The sequence below is a fragment of the Mchenga conophoros genome, linkage group LG7, assembly GCF_057382185.1.
Source record: "Mchenga conophoros isolate Kocher_MC1m ecotype Shallow Benthic linkage group LG7, M_conophoros_male_GT1.1, whole genome shotgun sequence".
Lineage (NCBI taxonomy): Eukaryota > Metazoa > Chordata > Actinopteri > Cichliformes > Cichlidae > Mchenga > Mchenga conophoros.
The window spans coordinates 59,941,803-59,955,694 of NC_140532.1; the positions used below are offsets into that span (position 1 = coordinate 59,941,803).

The window sequence follows — 13,892 nt, forward strand, 5'->3', positions numbered from 1 at the left end:
ATGTAATTACACATATCAAAAGTAAGAGCAGAAAATTAGATTTTTTTCTTTTTTTTTCTCTTTTGCATAACATGAAAACACTCATTGCTAGAATATTATTTCAGTGGCGGTAAAGGCTCCTTCGTATCATCTGTAAATAGACTGAATGACTGAAAATGTTGTGCGCCAGACTATTTTAAACTGAAGCTGAACATAATCTGCTCCAGATCGGGTTATGCAGTAAGCACAAGTTACCATGGTGATCAATCCATGTTCAAAGAGACACTGAAAACTCAGACTTTCAGCTCAGTAACCCATAACATACAACAAAGTTAGTGAGTGCACAATAAACACGGGATATTTAGAAGCCTCAGTAAATGGTGGTAAATAGACTGAAGCTTAAAGGAAAGTGAACTTTGGACATGATTCGGGACACAAAGAAGACACAAATTATATTAAAATTGTTGTAGCTGATGACTAAATAAGTAACTTTTGCTGACAGCCACTGTGTTGCATTTTTTATGGTTATAACACATTAAATTTAAACTGTAAAGCCAAAGCACACTTTCACTGGTACATTTTTGCACCTGCCAGTTGTCAGTGTTTAGCAGAGATTGTTTTGGTGCTGTAGGCTGGTCCTAGTGATCATTTATTAGCAACATCATCACCGATGTCTTTAGAGCCGCTTTGGTTTGTTTCATTGATTCAACATCTTGGTATTGAGCTGTTGGGCTGAAGTGTCCTTGTTATGTTATGGGGTGCGGGTTGTTGGGGGAGGTTCTCCCTGTCTGCTGAATGAAAAAAATAAAAGTGTCCGCTCAAATCTAAGGCACGAACACTTATAACAGATTGCTTCTAAATTCCTTTAACTCACTATAAATTAAGCTGTGGGATGCACATCCATTGCATTTGTTTTGTTAAAAGTCTATTTATTTATCTATCATAACCCTATCAGTACCTGTACTTTTCTTCCTGTACCTGTTTCCTCCAGCTGCAGTTCTACAGCTTAATTTTTCCTGCAGCGGGCAGTGCCTCTATCTGAAGTAATCTCAGTGACCTGTATTGTTGTTTTTCTTTTTTATCTAGTAGTAAACATAAACAGATAAGAAACGAAAGGAGGCATGAAGCGCCAGAGGGATCTGATTCATTTCTAAAGCTCAGTGAACCAGGATCAAATCCACAGAGGCACTGCTATGAGATTTTAGCCTGCTGGCGTGCTGTGATGTCCCAATAATTTGAGTTTTTAAGCTACGAAGTGCAGCCATTCTCCACTGCTCCCTTCCCATGAGTCAGACAGATGGATAAGTGCTGCAAGCACCGGTAGCAGGGTGAAGTTAAAACCTTTTTCCTGCTGGAGTATCTCAGTTCTGTACTAATATCATTACCTACAGTCAGAGAGAAATGTATCTTAGATAAAAGCATTCACAGAGGCACGAGAAAGGTACATTTTATAGAATAGAATAGAATAGAATAGAATAGCCCTTTATTGTTATTGTACATGTACTGGACAGAATTAAAATAAAATATAAATATAAATAAAATGTAAATAGTAAAGACATCAGGAATAAATAGCAAACAAGAAGAGTGAAAGGAGTATATACAATATATATGAACATTGGAAGATCGTATGCAACCACTTGCATAAGAACAGCTAAGTAATAGATGGCGGTACTGCTGTTTGCTGCAGGGGTTTTTGAGTAAAGACTGGTGAATAGAAAATATACCAGGATTCTGCAGAATTGGAGATTCGTTTAAGGTTAATAAACTGTCTAGATGTGCCTTCAGTAAATGTTACTATGAATAAAAGTGTTAGATGTTGGGAAATGGGCTCAAGAAAAAAACTGTTCGATGTTTGGCTGGTCTTAGACACTATAGGGCAATAGTGATGGCTCCATAGTTTGATGGTTGACATATTTGCTTGGCAAACTAAAGGTCACTGTTTGAGTTCCAGCTAGAGACACAAATCCCCTTTTGGGTTGTATCAGGAGGGGTATCTGGTTTAAAACTGCCAAATCAAATATGTGATGGTATCTGACTCTTTATGTCAAAGGAGCAGCATTACAACAGCATACAATTATTGAACAGATTAGCCTATGAAAATACGTCTACTGTACAAGTGTAAAATTTACGCCCTCCTTCACATTTTCAAAATCCGTTCAGTGAGACAGATTGGAGTTATTGGAGGCTGATTTTGGCCCCTGGGCTTTGTGTTTGACACCAAAGGTCCCATAGGTTTGGAGATCATCAATAAGAGTTTTCCTTTCAAAAAGAATTTCACTTTTTTGGTGTGTATCAAAGTTCAGTTAGTTTAATTTAAATTCTCCAGATTGAAATTCTAGACATCCAGTGGTTTGCATTTCATCCCTCCCGTCTCCGTTATAGGAATGAGCTGAACTTTTTTAAGGCCTTTTATATTCAGTGGTGACAGGCTGAGTATATGTGACCTCGTTTAATGATTGTACGTGTCGTGGGTGAGTCAGGCTGGAGAGTAGTGGGATGAGCCAGTCAACTACCTGGTTTAGAAGAGTCAGAGCAAAGAACATGACTCTCACAGCACTCTTTTCAGGCACCCACACCATCTTATCTGTCTGCTGTCTGGACTGCTCTCTGGGCCATGAGAACACAGCGCATTGAGAAACATCAAAAACAATGGCTTTAGGGGAAAGGGCCCTTAAATTGGATAAAGTGCTGTCAGACGGCTGCAGCTTTTTAGGACTTTGTTTTGGTTTAAGGATACATTTACTACAAACCACCGCAGCAGGCTACTTTAAAAGTTCAGATAAATCTGCTGTTCTTTATCAACCCAACGTCAGACAAAGGTTTAATATTTATAGGAATCTATAGTAATTCTGGGGATGGCAGGTAGGAGGCACATTGTTGGGTCTCTGTCTAACACACTCCCACAGATTTGATCATCACTGGCCAAGTTTGTTTTGTTTTTTTAGCTGCATCTTGTTATCGGGGGGAATCCTGGCTTCGAGTGGGCGCCACAGACTTTACGACATGCTGGTGTCACAATCAGGGATGCTGAAGAGTTGCCCGAGGCTGATTCTTGTTTAATGCATTCAGTATTAAATGTTTTTAGAGAAGTGTGTGTCAAAACTAATGTTAAGACTACACATCATTCTCTTGGAATTTCTAGAGTAAAAAAGATTGGAGAAACACAGACACGCATATGTAGCGACTCAAACTATTTTACAGTCGTTTGGTGCGTTACAGTTGCCAGATACATATCAGTATCACTTTATTAAATTGCATACTGTATGCATGTACATGCTTTGCTTTTTGTAAACACAAACAGTAATATTTTTATACTATATAAAAACTTGTTTGTTTTTTGCAGCTTTGTAAAATTCCAAAATAAAATCCAATTTTAATTTTAATTTTAATAATTTAAACTTTTGCAACTAAATACTCAAAAGTTAAATTGATGATTATGTATGATAGTATTTACATGTATTCATACTAATAATTCAATTCATTATTATGTTTCTAGTCATTTATTTTTAGTCTTTTAAGCTTTCATTAAGAATTTACAAACCTTCCGTATAAATTGCCACATGTTGCAAGATTGCAGATTCTACCCAGTCTTGCAGTTTTCCACAACAGAAGAGTCACAGTTACTTTAACCTATTATTTTGGCATTCAAGTCTTGTTTAAGGAACATGGACAGAAAACCAAGGGAAAAACTAGCCACTTGTGTTTTGCTGGAAGGGACGGAGCTTAGATTTTGTGGTGACTTTGAGACTGTTAGATGCAGGTGAGCAGCTATTTTGGTAATGTAGTGTCTACACAAAACCAGACTCTACAGGCAGGATTAAAAAAAGCTCTTTGTTAATGGTGGTAGAAAGCAATCCAAAACACAGGAACAAGGAAAAAAGGTCCAAACTCAAGACTCGAACTGGTAGAGGACACACAGGAAATCATAACAGATATCACAACAAAGGACAACCAAAGCTCTTTCTACAAACTGACACACTAAGACTAATCAGGATAACAGGGAACAACTGGGTACAAGAGGTGAGGCTAATGAGGTATAACAAAACAAAGGAAGTAAAACTAAGGATAAAACACAGAGGACTGCCAAAATAAAATAGAAACCAACTTAGCAGAGAGATGAAGACCTGACAACAGGACACAAGAGCATTCTGTTGAGGAAGGAATAACCTAGGTCATGATCAATTAAAAACAAGCGCTGGACAGAGCTCGATAGTTCAGGACCAGGACTATGACACGCTTGTGAATCGTTAAAAGGGACAATAGTGGAATTATTTAATTTTTACAGCATTTTTCTCTCCTTGTTTCTTGACCTTTAGCTGGGACGCACTGAAACAGCTGTGAACAACTTGAATCCAGTGTTTGGGGTGAAGTTCCAGGTGGACTACCACTTTGAAGAAATCCAGAAACTTCGCTTTGCCATGTTCGATGAAGACAAGTGTGCCACACAGCTCGACGAGCACGACTTCCTGGGAGCATTTGTTTGCACACTGGGAGTGGTACTGAATGATTTCTTCTTCTTTGGTTTGAAGTATATTCTTTATAACTACAGGTATAGTCTAGAGAAGAAGGGATAGGATAAACTGAACTAGATGGAATTTATTCTTACAATTAGATGCAGACTGTATTTTAAAGTGGATTTTTGCTCAATTTCAAAAATAAATAATTGTTGTCCTGATCCAATAGATTGTGTCCAATAAGAAACTTCACAGACCCCTGATCTTAGCCAATGGGAAGCAAGCTGGCAAAGGATCCATTACAGTAAGAATGTCTACTGTCTCTTAAAAGAAAATATTATGAACTATGAACTGAATATTATGAATATTATGAACTTATTTGTTTTTTAAAAACTTTATTTACAAAAATAAAATAGGAATGGTCCCGAGAAGAGACCAGATTATTTAAGGGTAAGTTCCCGTTGGATCGTCAGTTATGTTGGTTTAAATAAATTAAGTAAAGACACCCCAAGCTTATTAGCGTTAGTATTTTCCTTAAACTGGGGTGTGACAGGTCGCCATGTTGCCCCCAGATCTAATTAGAAGTAAGAGACTCAGAGCATGACCGCCATCATAAACAGCCCTCAGACCCTCTGAGGATCTGTTTAAAGGGTAGTCAGCAATCTAATAGTGCTGTATAAGGAATATATGGAAGTCACTAACCTGGTGACCTGGCCATGCACCTGATTGAAAGGTGTCAATGTCTCAATGCACTTAATGAGTTACAAGACAAATGTAAAAAATGCACACTGTGCTGTGTCACCTAAACTTGCTGTTGTCTGTGATGTTTACGTGAACGGTATGGCTACAGTCGCTGATCTTGATGTCATCGAGGCTGCTGCCGTTACCGTGTTTGCCAACGGTTCCTGTTGCTGTTGTTGATGTAAATGTTAATATTTGTGAGTGCTTCTGCTGCCGCTAATGTTGTGCGGTGCTCTTATTTTAGATAACAGCGCAGGAGTTGTCTGACAACAGAATCATCACTTTGACCCTGAGTGGGCGTAAACTGGATAAGAAGGTAGGCAGACCCCCGCATGCTCACACACGTACACACACTCAGGGTGCAAATCCAAACACACACATACACACACACTCAGATATATTTGAGCATGCATACCACTTTAGGTCACACAAATACAGCCCACACAGACGAGATTTAAATGCTTTCATAGTCTTCACCTTTGTCTGCCAAACAACAGGCTATCAGGTGCTGGGGTAGCTGGAATTAAAACTGTTGTTTTGACACATTAAATATGTATTTTGGGATGTTTGCTGAAACAACTGCAACCTCCAACAGTCATTCCTGCAGCATTTAGTATTGGCAGATAATTTTGATTTAGTTCTAGTCGTAGCCTTTTGACTAAAGCATAAAATGGCTTCAGTCATAATTTCGACATTTAAATTCTTTTGATTTCAGTTTAGTTTTAGTTTAGTATAAATATCATAAGATTATAGTAAAATAAAAAACAAAAAAACCACTGTATAATCTCCCAGTGTCAATTAAACCTTACTGCATAAGGTCGCTGATAACAAAGACTATAACAAAAATAATTTTTCAAAGAAATTTATTCAATAAAATTGTCCCTAACAACACTTTGTTTGAAACCACATTAAGGAAAAATTACATTCCCAAAGCCTGTTTATATCAGACTAAAATCACTGGGTGAAACCAGGAACCAGGACAAACAACATTTACAGGAAACGCACATTTGGGCCATATGTACTGCGGGCATGATTGAACTGAAAGTGTATTGTGTGTATTGTGTATGATGCTAGTGATTCTGGGATGTTAAAACAGGTATGGAAAGGGGTTTGAAGTATCCGGTGGGTTTGTAACAGCAACATGTTTCTAAACCCTGAAATATTAAAAAGTAAGTGCGCACAATGACTCAGCTGCCATAATAGGTGCTACCTTTATGTAACATTACAAGGTGTTTTGGCCTATGGTACAATGCACTGTGTACTACAGTACACATATGTACCTTTTAAACACTATCATGTGGTGTTATTTCCGATTGAAGGACAATTTTAAAAATTGTTGATATTATAAAATTGTTACATATTAAATATTGCCGTTTAAGCAGCTTTGATATACTGCAACTCAGAAACATCATAACTGTGAGTAGGATTCAAGCTCAAGCTGTGTACCTGCTGTATGCTGTAGTTAAAACTCCAGTGAATTAATTAATCAATCTGATCTTTTAAGTGTTCGAAGAAACTTTTTTTTTAGAAATCACCTGTAGTTTTGCAGTTGTCATACAGTGGTTAGTGGTTGCAGTTTTGTGAAAGAGATAAGAGATGTAAACAGACAAAAAAAGACATGAGGGCAAATTCACCGTGTGTTTGTTTGTGCAGGACTTCTTTGGGAAGTCAGACCCTTACCTGGAGTTTCACAAACAGGGAGAAGATGGTAAATGGATGCTTGTGCACAGGACAGAGGTGAGTCATTGGCAGAGGTTAAACTTACCTTCATCTGACTGTTATTATCGTTCACTGTCATTTTCAGCTAAACTTGGCCTCACACAAAGTGGTACAACTTTAATTACAGACATAAGTTCAGGTAATTGCATCATACATCTGCTCCGCTGCCTATTTTTGTGTCTGTGACTTCAGGTCATAAAGAACACTTTAGATCCAGTGTGGAAACCTTTTACCGTGCCTCTCATTTCTTTGTGCAATGGAGACGTGGACAGAAGCATCAAGGTTAGTAGTAAGAATTTTTACTTTCTCTATTAGAAGACATGTTTAGTATCTAATGTAATCTTCACTGAATCTAACAGGTGAGATCCACTGTGAAAAAAATAAAAAATAATTTTATCGTGTCCTTTGGCTAGAATGTCAAACTTGAAAAAAATTAAAAAGGAAGTGAAGAGTCAGTACAGAAGTGAAAGTAGGACACAGATACCAGAAACCACATAACCGCTTGAGTTTCCACTTTTATTTATAAGCTGCCCATGTGAAAGAAAAGACTAGCATGATGTGATGCATTCTGCACAATTACAGGTGCTGTGTTATGACTACGATAATGATGGAGGACATGACTTCATTGGAGAGTTTCAGACCACAGTTGCAAAGATGAGTGAAGCCCAGAACTCAGTGGAGGTAAAACACTGACATGATTGTGCTTGTGGCTCCATTTTAGCAGGTGGCATGTTAGCATGCTATTCGCTAGCAGATAACACAACTCAAACATGATTTAACACTGTTTATTGATAATAAAGGTGACAGGCTCATGAGAAGAAAATGATCTAGGTCAGAGGTTGCGGCTCGAGAAAGAGCTTATTCAGGATAAGCGGTGCCTCCCAGGTTTAGGATATCGCTGTTACACATATGAAAGAGGCGAGAGTAGGGGGATGCAGGGTGGGCCGCAGAAATGCTAACAAATAGGTGTGCAAGCCAGGAAGGCAGTACGTGCAGCATACATAAAATTAAAGCTAATGAGTTTAAGCATTTGAATCCTTTTGTAATGCAGTGTCAAGCTGTGTACACACTGGAAGCAATTGGGCCAACATTGCAACAAGAAACTAAAGAAAGTGAATCACATTCAGCGACTTTGAGCCAATACGGGCGAAATAAAAGCTGGTGATCAAAAGTGGGCAGGGCCCAAGATAAACTTGACGCAATTTCTAGACAGGACCTGTATATATGACATATGACCTGGATGTGAACACATTAGAGGGTCATCTAAGCAACCAGAACTTGGAATGTCTACAAGCAACCAGGCATCGTACAGCAGTGTGCAACTAGTGAATCGTTTCCAGTGTGTACAGAGTTTAGTAGTAGGGTAATTAGATAATAATAAAGAGACATTATTTAAGTAAATACAATGTAATTACTAGACTTATAACTGTGCAATTGCTTGGTAGTAAGAGTACACATGGGTATATCTTAGGTTAGACTTTGTCTTATGCGACACAGTAACAAACTTGTGATTGGGTTTTACTTTGGTAATTTCATGATATTTATCAACTGATATCAACTTATGAGCCCAAGGGTTAACTTGTAATGTGAAGTGCTATAATTCATTTCTTACCACATGTCTGTATTTCTGCCTGTTGTGGCTTGATTTATAGTTGAGAAGCATTCATTTATACATTGGTATTGTTTCTAATTTTATTGAGATTTATTCTTTTCGCATGTGAGTTCCTGATCTGTCAAAGATGTATGATGCACTGATAAGAACGTAGGTCATTCATTAGCAGGTCTGTGTGTGCGCGCGCGTGTGTTGCTAGTGAAACTGCATGCATGCATGTGCCAAAGCGGCCTCATGACTTGTTCTCCCACTGAGTCTCATCATGTGTGGTAATGATGTTGGGTGGGGGAAATAGCAAGGAAATAAAGATAAGAGGCAGGATGGAGAGGTGGGGGGGTGTAAGCAGAGCGAGAGCGAGAATGGAATGGATAAAAAGAGAAGTGCTTTTGAGATGTAAAATATCCCTTAGCCGAGCCTTAGTAACATGACAAGGCATTTAGAGTTACCTGTCATATGAATCGCTGACTGACTAAAATGTCTGTTTTGATCAGACATTGCCACCTAAGAGTGTGTCTGTGTGACTTACAGTATTAGCAGCCATCCTGTCCTTCACTTTTCTTTCAACAGCATCACATAAAATTAAATCTTTCTGTTTTTTAACACTGTATTGTTTTCATTTTCACTATATTAATGGTACTATATCACTATAGTTTGACAGTCAAGGTGAACCTGCTCTCATCATTATGGGGAAGCTGTGAATCCAAGTCGCAGTCTTTCGATCGTCTGCCTCTCTGATCATTTTCCCATTTCACACCAACTCTTTTCAACTCTGCTGTCATCTCAGCTTTTCCTCTCCTTGTATTGTCCCTGCTAAACCCACTCCTCTGTTACTGATAGTGACACATTCCTCTTACCCGTTCCTGTATCTGCAGGTGGAGTTTGACTGCATTAATCCCAAGAAACAGAAAAAGAAGAAGAATTATAAAAATTCTGGAGTTATCATTGTCAAGTCCTGCAAGGTGAGGACGGATGGAGGTTTCTTAGCAATCTTAATCTTCGGTTGCATATAAATTTAGTAGAATTGCAGTAGATGTATTCTTTTTCTTACTGCTGTCACCGACACATTCAACTTGTGGCTTCACATATCAAACGTGTTTCCAAATCTAAAATCAGATCAATATTTTTAGATTACCTGGCATATACAGCTTTGCTGTAAACTGGGGAATCTGTACTCAGTCAGGAAATTGAGTGATATTTTAAAAGAATGAAAGCAATGTTTTGGTTTTACATGCTCAAGCATTCATCATTATTAGTTGTCATGTTCTGATGTTTCCATATGGTTTAATGTTGGTTTTAACTGAACGCTTATAGCTCTTATACAGGTGCTAAGTTTATAGTAGATAAAAAAAACTTTAATAAAATAAAACACTGTGATTGTTACTGTTATTAAGTAAATTTTGCTAGTCGTGGTTCGGAGCCCCTTGTTGCCTTTATAACTGCCTTAATTCTTCATAGCATACAAGCTGCTGGGAACATTGCTCAGAGATGCTGGTCCATGGTGACATGATGGCTTCACACAGCTGCTGAATCTTTGTCAGCTGCACATCGATGCTCACTTTGAACTTCTGCATGGCCACATGCACTAGATCGCTACCGTGTTGATGATTGAAATTTGTGTTAACAAACAGTTAAAGTCCCCTGAAAAGTTTTTAGGAAGGGGGCAGAAGAAACAGAGCAGTGATGTTTTTCTACAGTTCCACTTATTTGTGTTTTAGTTGCTCCAGCTTCGGAAGGAAATGCTCTCCATTTAGCTGCTACATCTTTACCAGCCGCTTGTATACTTTAACTTTCTGATATTTTGTGCGAACCACCTTGCATATCTTTGCGCCAGGATTTATAAGTGAACCATGAGGCTTCACCGGAAAGTTCTGCAGTAATTCCTGCAGTATTGAACTAAACCCGTCCACACAGAGCAACACAGATATTTCACAATGAATTCAGCAGCACAATTGAGTAAAGTTTGATAATACCACTGGTATATCAAACTTTTGTTTTAACCCTTGTATGGTGTTCGGGTCTGTGAGACCCGTGTTCAGTTTTTTTCAAAAGAAAAATTAAACAATTAATTATTTTTTCACGTGTAAATGTGTTGTGTCTTTCCACTCACTCCACTTGATTATAACTGATTTATTTATAACATTTTATATAAAAGAAAAACGAGAAGCACATTAATTCATAAATGTGATCTAACAAAGGTAAAGGGAAAAAATTAACCATGTTTGCTGTTCATATGTCTTGTAATTGGGATGAAGTAAACATCTGTTGAGTAATTTAACATAAAATTGTTTGATAGTGTTAATTTGGAAAGCCAAAACTCTAGCGGGTTCACCAGACCCATGAACACTGGCTGAGTAACAAAAATACGAACACCACACAAGGGTTAAATATTAGCTCAAGAAGTTTGATCCATTAGCAGTCTAAGCAGGAGCAACAAAAATAACTCACCTACAGTAGCAAATCAAATAAATTATCCGGCCTCTCATCACGTCTTAATGATCCATCTTAACACTCGACTCAGTGAATTTCAGTTTTGATCAACTGACGCACTTCTAACTGGGCGTTCATAACTCCACTTGAATAGCTAATTAGTACGATGGCTCAGAGCCCCACAGAGGACACATTAAGCTGAACCATGGAGTCTTTAGATGCCTGTTGGAATAACATTAAAGCTGTGTGCGTGCAATGACAAGCTTTCATAATTGATTCCTTTCCTTCTTTCCATCTTTTTTTTTCTTACACACAATCATGAACAAGCCTTTGTACAGAGACACACATAGGGCACAGCGCATGAAGAAAATGGCTAATTTAGTAATTATATTTGTTGGCTGGCAGCAGGGATTAGACTAATGACGGTAAAATCCATGCTAAATATTCATTGTAATTGGAGTGCTCAAACAAGATAAGTGGTGCTCTTCTGGTTGCACATTATGTCACGAAAAACATATGTCAGGTTTGTTTAAAAAATTTAAAAAGAATAATGTCTGTGTTTATGTTTGCAGCAAACTTAATGGTGAATGATAGAAAATATAATTTCATCTATAGATCTGATCTTCAGCAGATCAGTTCTCACTTGCACACTTATTTTCCTGATTTCTTGCTTTTTTCCCGTGTCTCTAGATTACAAGGGACTACACTTTTCTGGATTACATACTGGGAGGATGCCAGCTCATGTTTACAGTAAGTACAATATTAGCTTGCATGTTTATATCTCTGCAGTAATGTTATAATGGGATATCGATCCAACTCTAACCCTGTCTTTTATAAACCAAAAGAAAAAGGGTTAAAAACAGAAAGGTGGTACTGATTGTTGTAAAGAGGAGAAATTGGGTATCGTGAAATGTTGAAATGGTTGAAATGGAAAATGAATGAGACAAATGAGGAAAGAAAGGGAGAAAGATAAACAACAAGAAGATATTTTACCAGAGGGAGGGGGAGAGACAGAGAGGCGTCATGGTCTATTTTAGTCTCTTGTTAGTAGAAACTCTTGTGTGTCCCCGATGATGTCACACCTTTTTGTGCAACTCAGTGAATGAGAGAGAAAGAGTCCTCTTTTATAGTAGCCAGGCGCAATCGCTGCCACACATTGAGTTGTTTTATTAATATATTTCCTATAGCACTCATGCAATGAGAGAGTACACACATATACACACATGCACTTCACTGCATGTACACAACAACCCTTTCCCCCTCCTTCTCTATCTCTCCAACAATTTTCCAGCTTTGTGAGCTAGAACCAGGCTCCAGATGTAGCAGAATGAAGATAACATAGTTCCTTACATTTTGTGGTATTTCTTGTAAAGTGTGTTCTCAGATTGGACATCTGTGCTCCACATTGTACAGCTATATTTGTCAAGATTCATGTTTTCTCTACAGATGTACTGCAGGAGAGTTGATCGTTTCTGATTATATAAAATATAATGGATAGTTTAAATATCCTCCATGCACTTTGGTTTTATTCTCTAATGCTGGAAAAAAATACTTTGAGTACTCATACAGAGTAATGTAAAAAAAAAAAAAGTACACCCTTACAGTCTGAGCACCTCTGTAAAAGTATATGTTTTGTCATTTTGCTAGCCTGGAGCATTCATGTGTATGTTAACACAATGCCAGCCAAATTCACTTTAATCTCGTGTTGTGCGATGCTCAGAAAATCTGCAAAAAAATCTCAGTAAATGTTAAAGTTTATGATGGTACAATTAGAAAAGACACTGAATAAGAATGACTTGTTTAGGAAGGGTTGCCTGGAAGAAAGAAAACACAATAATCCCAAAAACCCCCACCCACATGTCAGCATGGGTTAAGTTTGCAAAGTTGTATCTGACAACAATGGACAGACAAGACCAAAGTGGAGATGTTTAGCCACTAAGTAAACCGTGAACTCCTTTGAACAACAAAGTATTGCAGAGTCAAATGTGAGGCCGATATCTAAAATTTGACTCAGATTAGTTGATGCCACAGGACGATGATCCCAGCAACACTACAGCAGAATGTCTGATAAAGAAAAAAATCATGGTGTTTCATTGACCCAGGCTTCAGCATGAAGTGCTGTGGTCGGACCTTAAGATAGCTGTGCGTTAAAATCAACGCCTGCAAACCTTAATGAACTGAAGCAACACTGTAAATAAGAGGGGGCTACAATTCCTCCACAATGATCTGAGAGACTGATACAGAAAATCAGAAAACAGTTTCTCCAAGTTATTACTGAAAGTGGCTCTACAACCTACTGAATCATGGGGTGGATGAGTTTTTGAAAAAGTCGCTGTTACATGATTGCAAATGTTGGTATTCAAAAAAACGGCAGAGAGAAAATACATAACCACTAGTGCTGGAGAGATATAACCTGTACTCACAACAATAACTCATACAATGTGAAGTCAGGAAAAGAAGTATTTAATTAAATCGATGTAGCTCTACATATTAAACCAGCCAAGACAGGAAAGGCGATATTACATTTTTAATGCAAAGCATCTGGCATAACAGTTGATTTCCATTATGTTTATTCTATTTAAGAAGGAAAAGGTTTAAATATTAACACGTGCACTTAGGTCCATCATGTAAATTTGCTAGATTTAGCCATATAGGCTAATTTTCATTTGCAGTCACTGGAGGTTAGTGCTATTCATAACCAAATTAATGAAATCCTAACATCTTTCAGGGAAAACCCACATGTGAACACATGTTGTGAGAAAATTAGTGTTGTGGGAATGGGCAGTATGCTGAATTTATCAGTTGAAATTGAAATGCGTAGGAGTTTGTGCTCAGTCAACGAGTTTATATATATGCTGATTACCTTTTTGACATAAACTCTGTGTATTTAGGAGGACAAGAAGCAGTTTTGCCTCAAGGCTCTAATGTTTCCCAAGTGGACACATACATAGAAGTATCCT

At 37.9% G+C, this 13,892-nt stretch overlaps 1 protein-coding gene across 1 annotated transcript in view; it reads left to right on the top strand.

Moving 5' to 3' along the window:
• Window positions 1-13,892, top strand: part of cpne2 (copine II) — a 53,397-nt gene that overhangs the window by 10,395 nt on the left and 29,110 nt on the right. Inside the window, exons 3-10 of the mRNA XM_085280534.1 lie at window positions 4,296-4,475; window positions 4,663-4,737; window positions 5,419-5,490; window positions 6,828-6,911; window positions 7,086-7,175; window positions 7,476-7,574; window positions 9,378-9,464; window positions 11,623-11,682. Coding sequence (XP_085136660.1) covers window positions 4,296-4,475; window positions 4,663-4,737; window positions 5,419-5,490; window positions 6,828-6,911; window positions 7,086-7,175; window positions 7,476-7,574; window positions 9,378-9,464; window positions 11,623-11,682 — 747 coding nt within the window. The remainder of the gene's footprint in view (window positions 1-4,295; window positions 4,476-4,662; window positions 4,738-5,418; window positions 5,491-6,827; window positions 6,912-7,085; window positions 7,176-7,475; window positions 7,575-9,377; window positions 9,465-11,622; window positions 11,683-13,892) is intronic.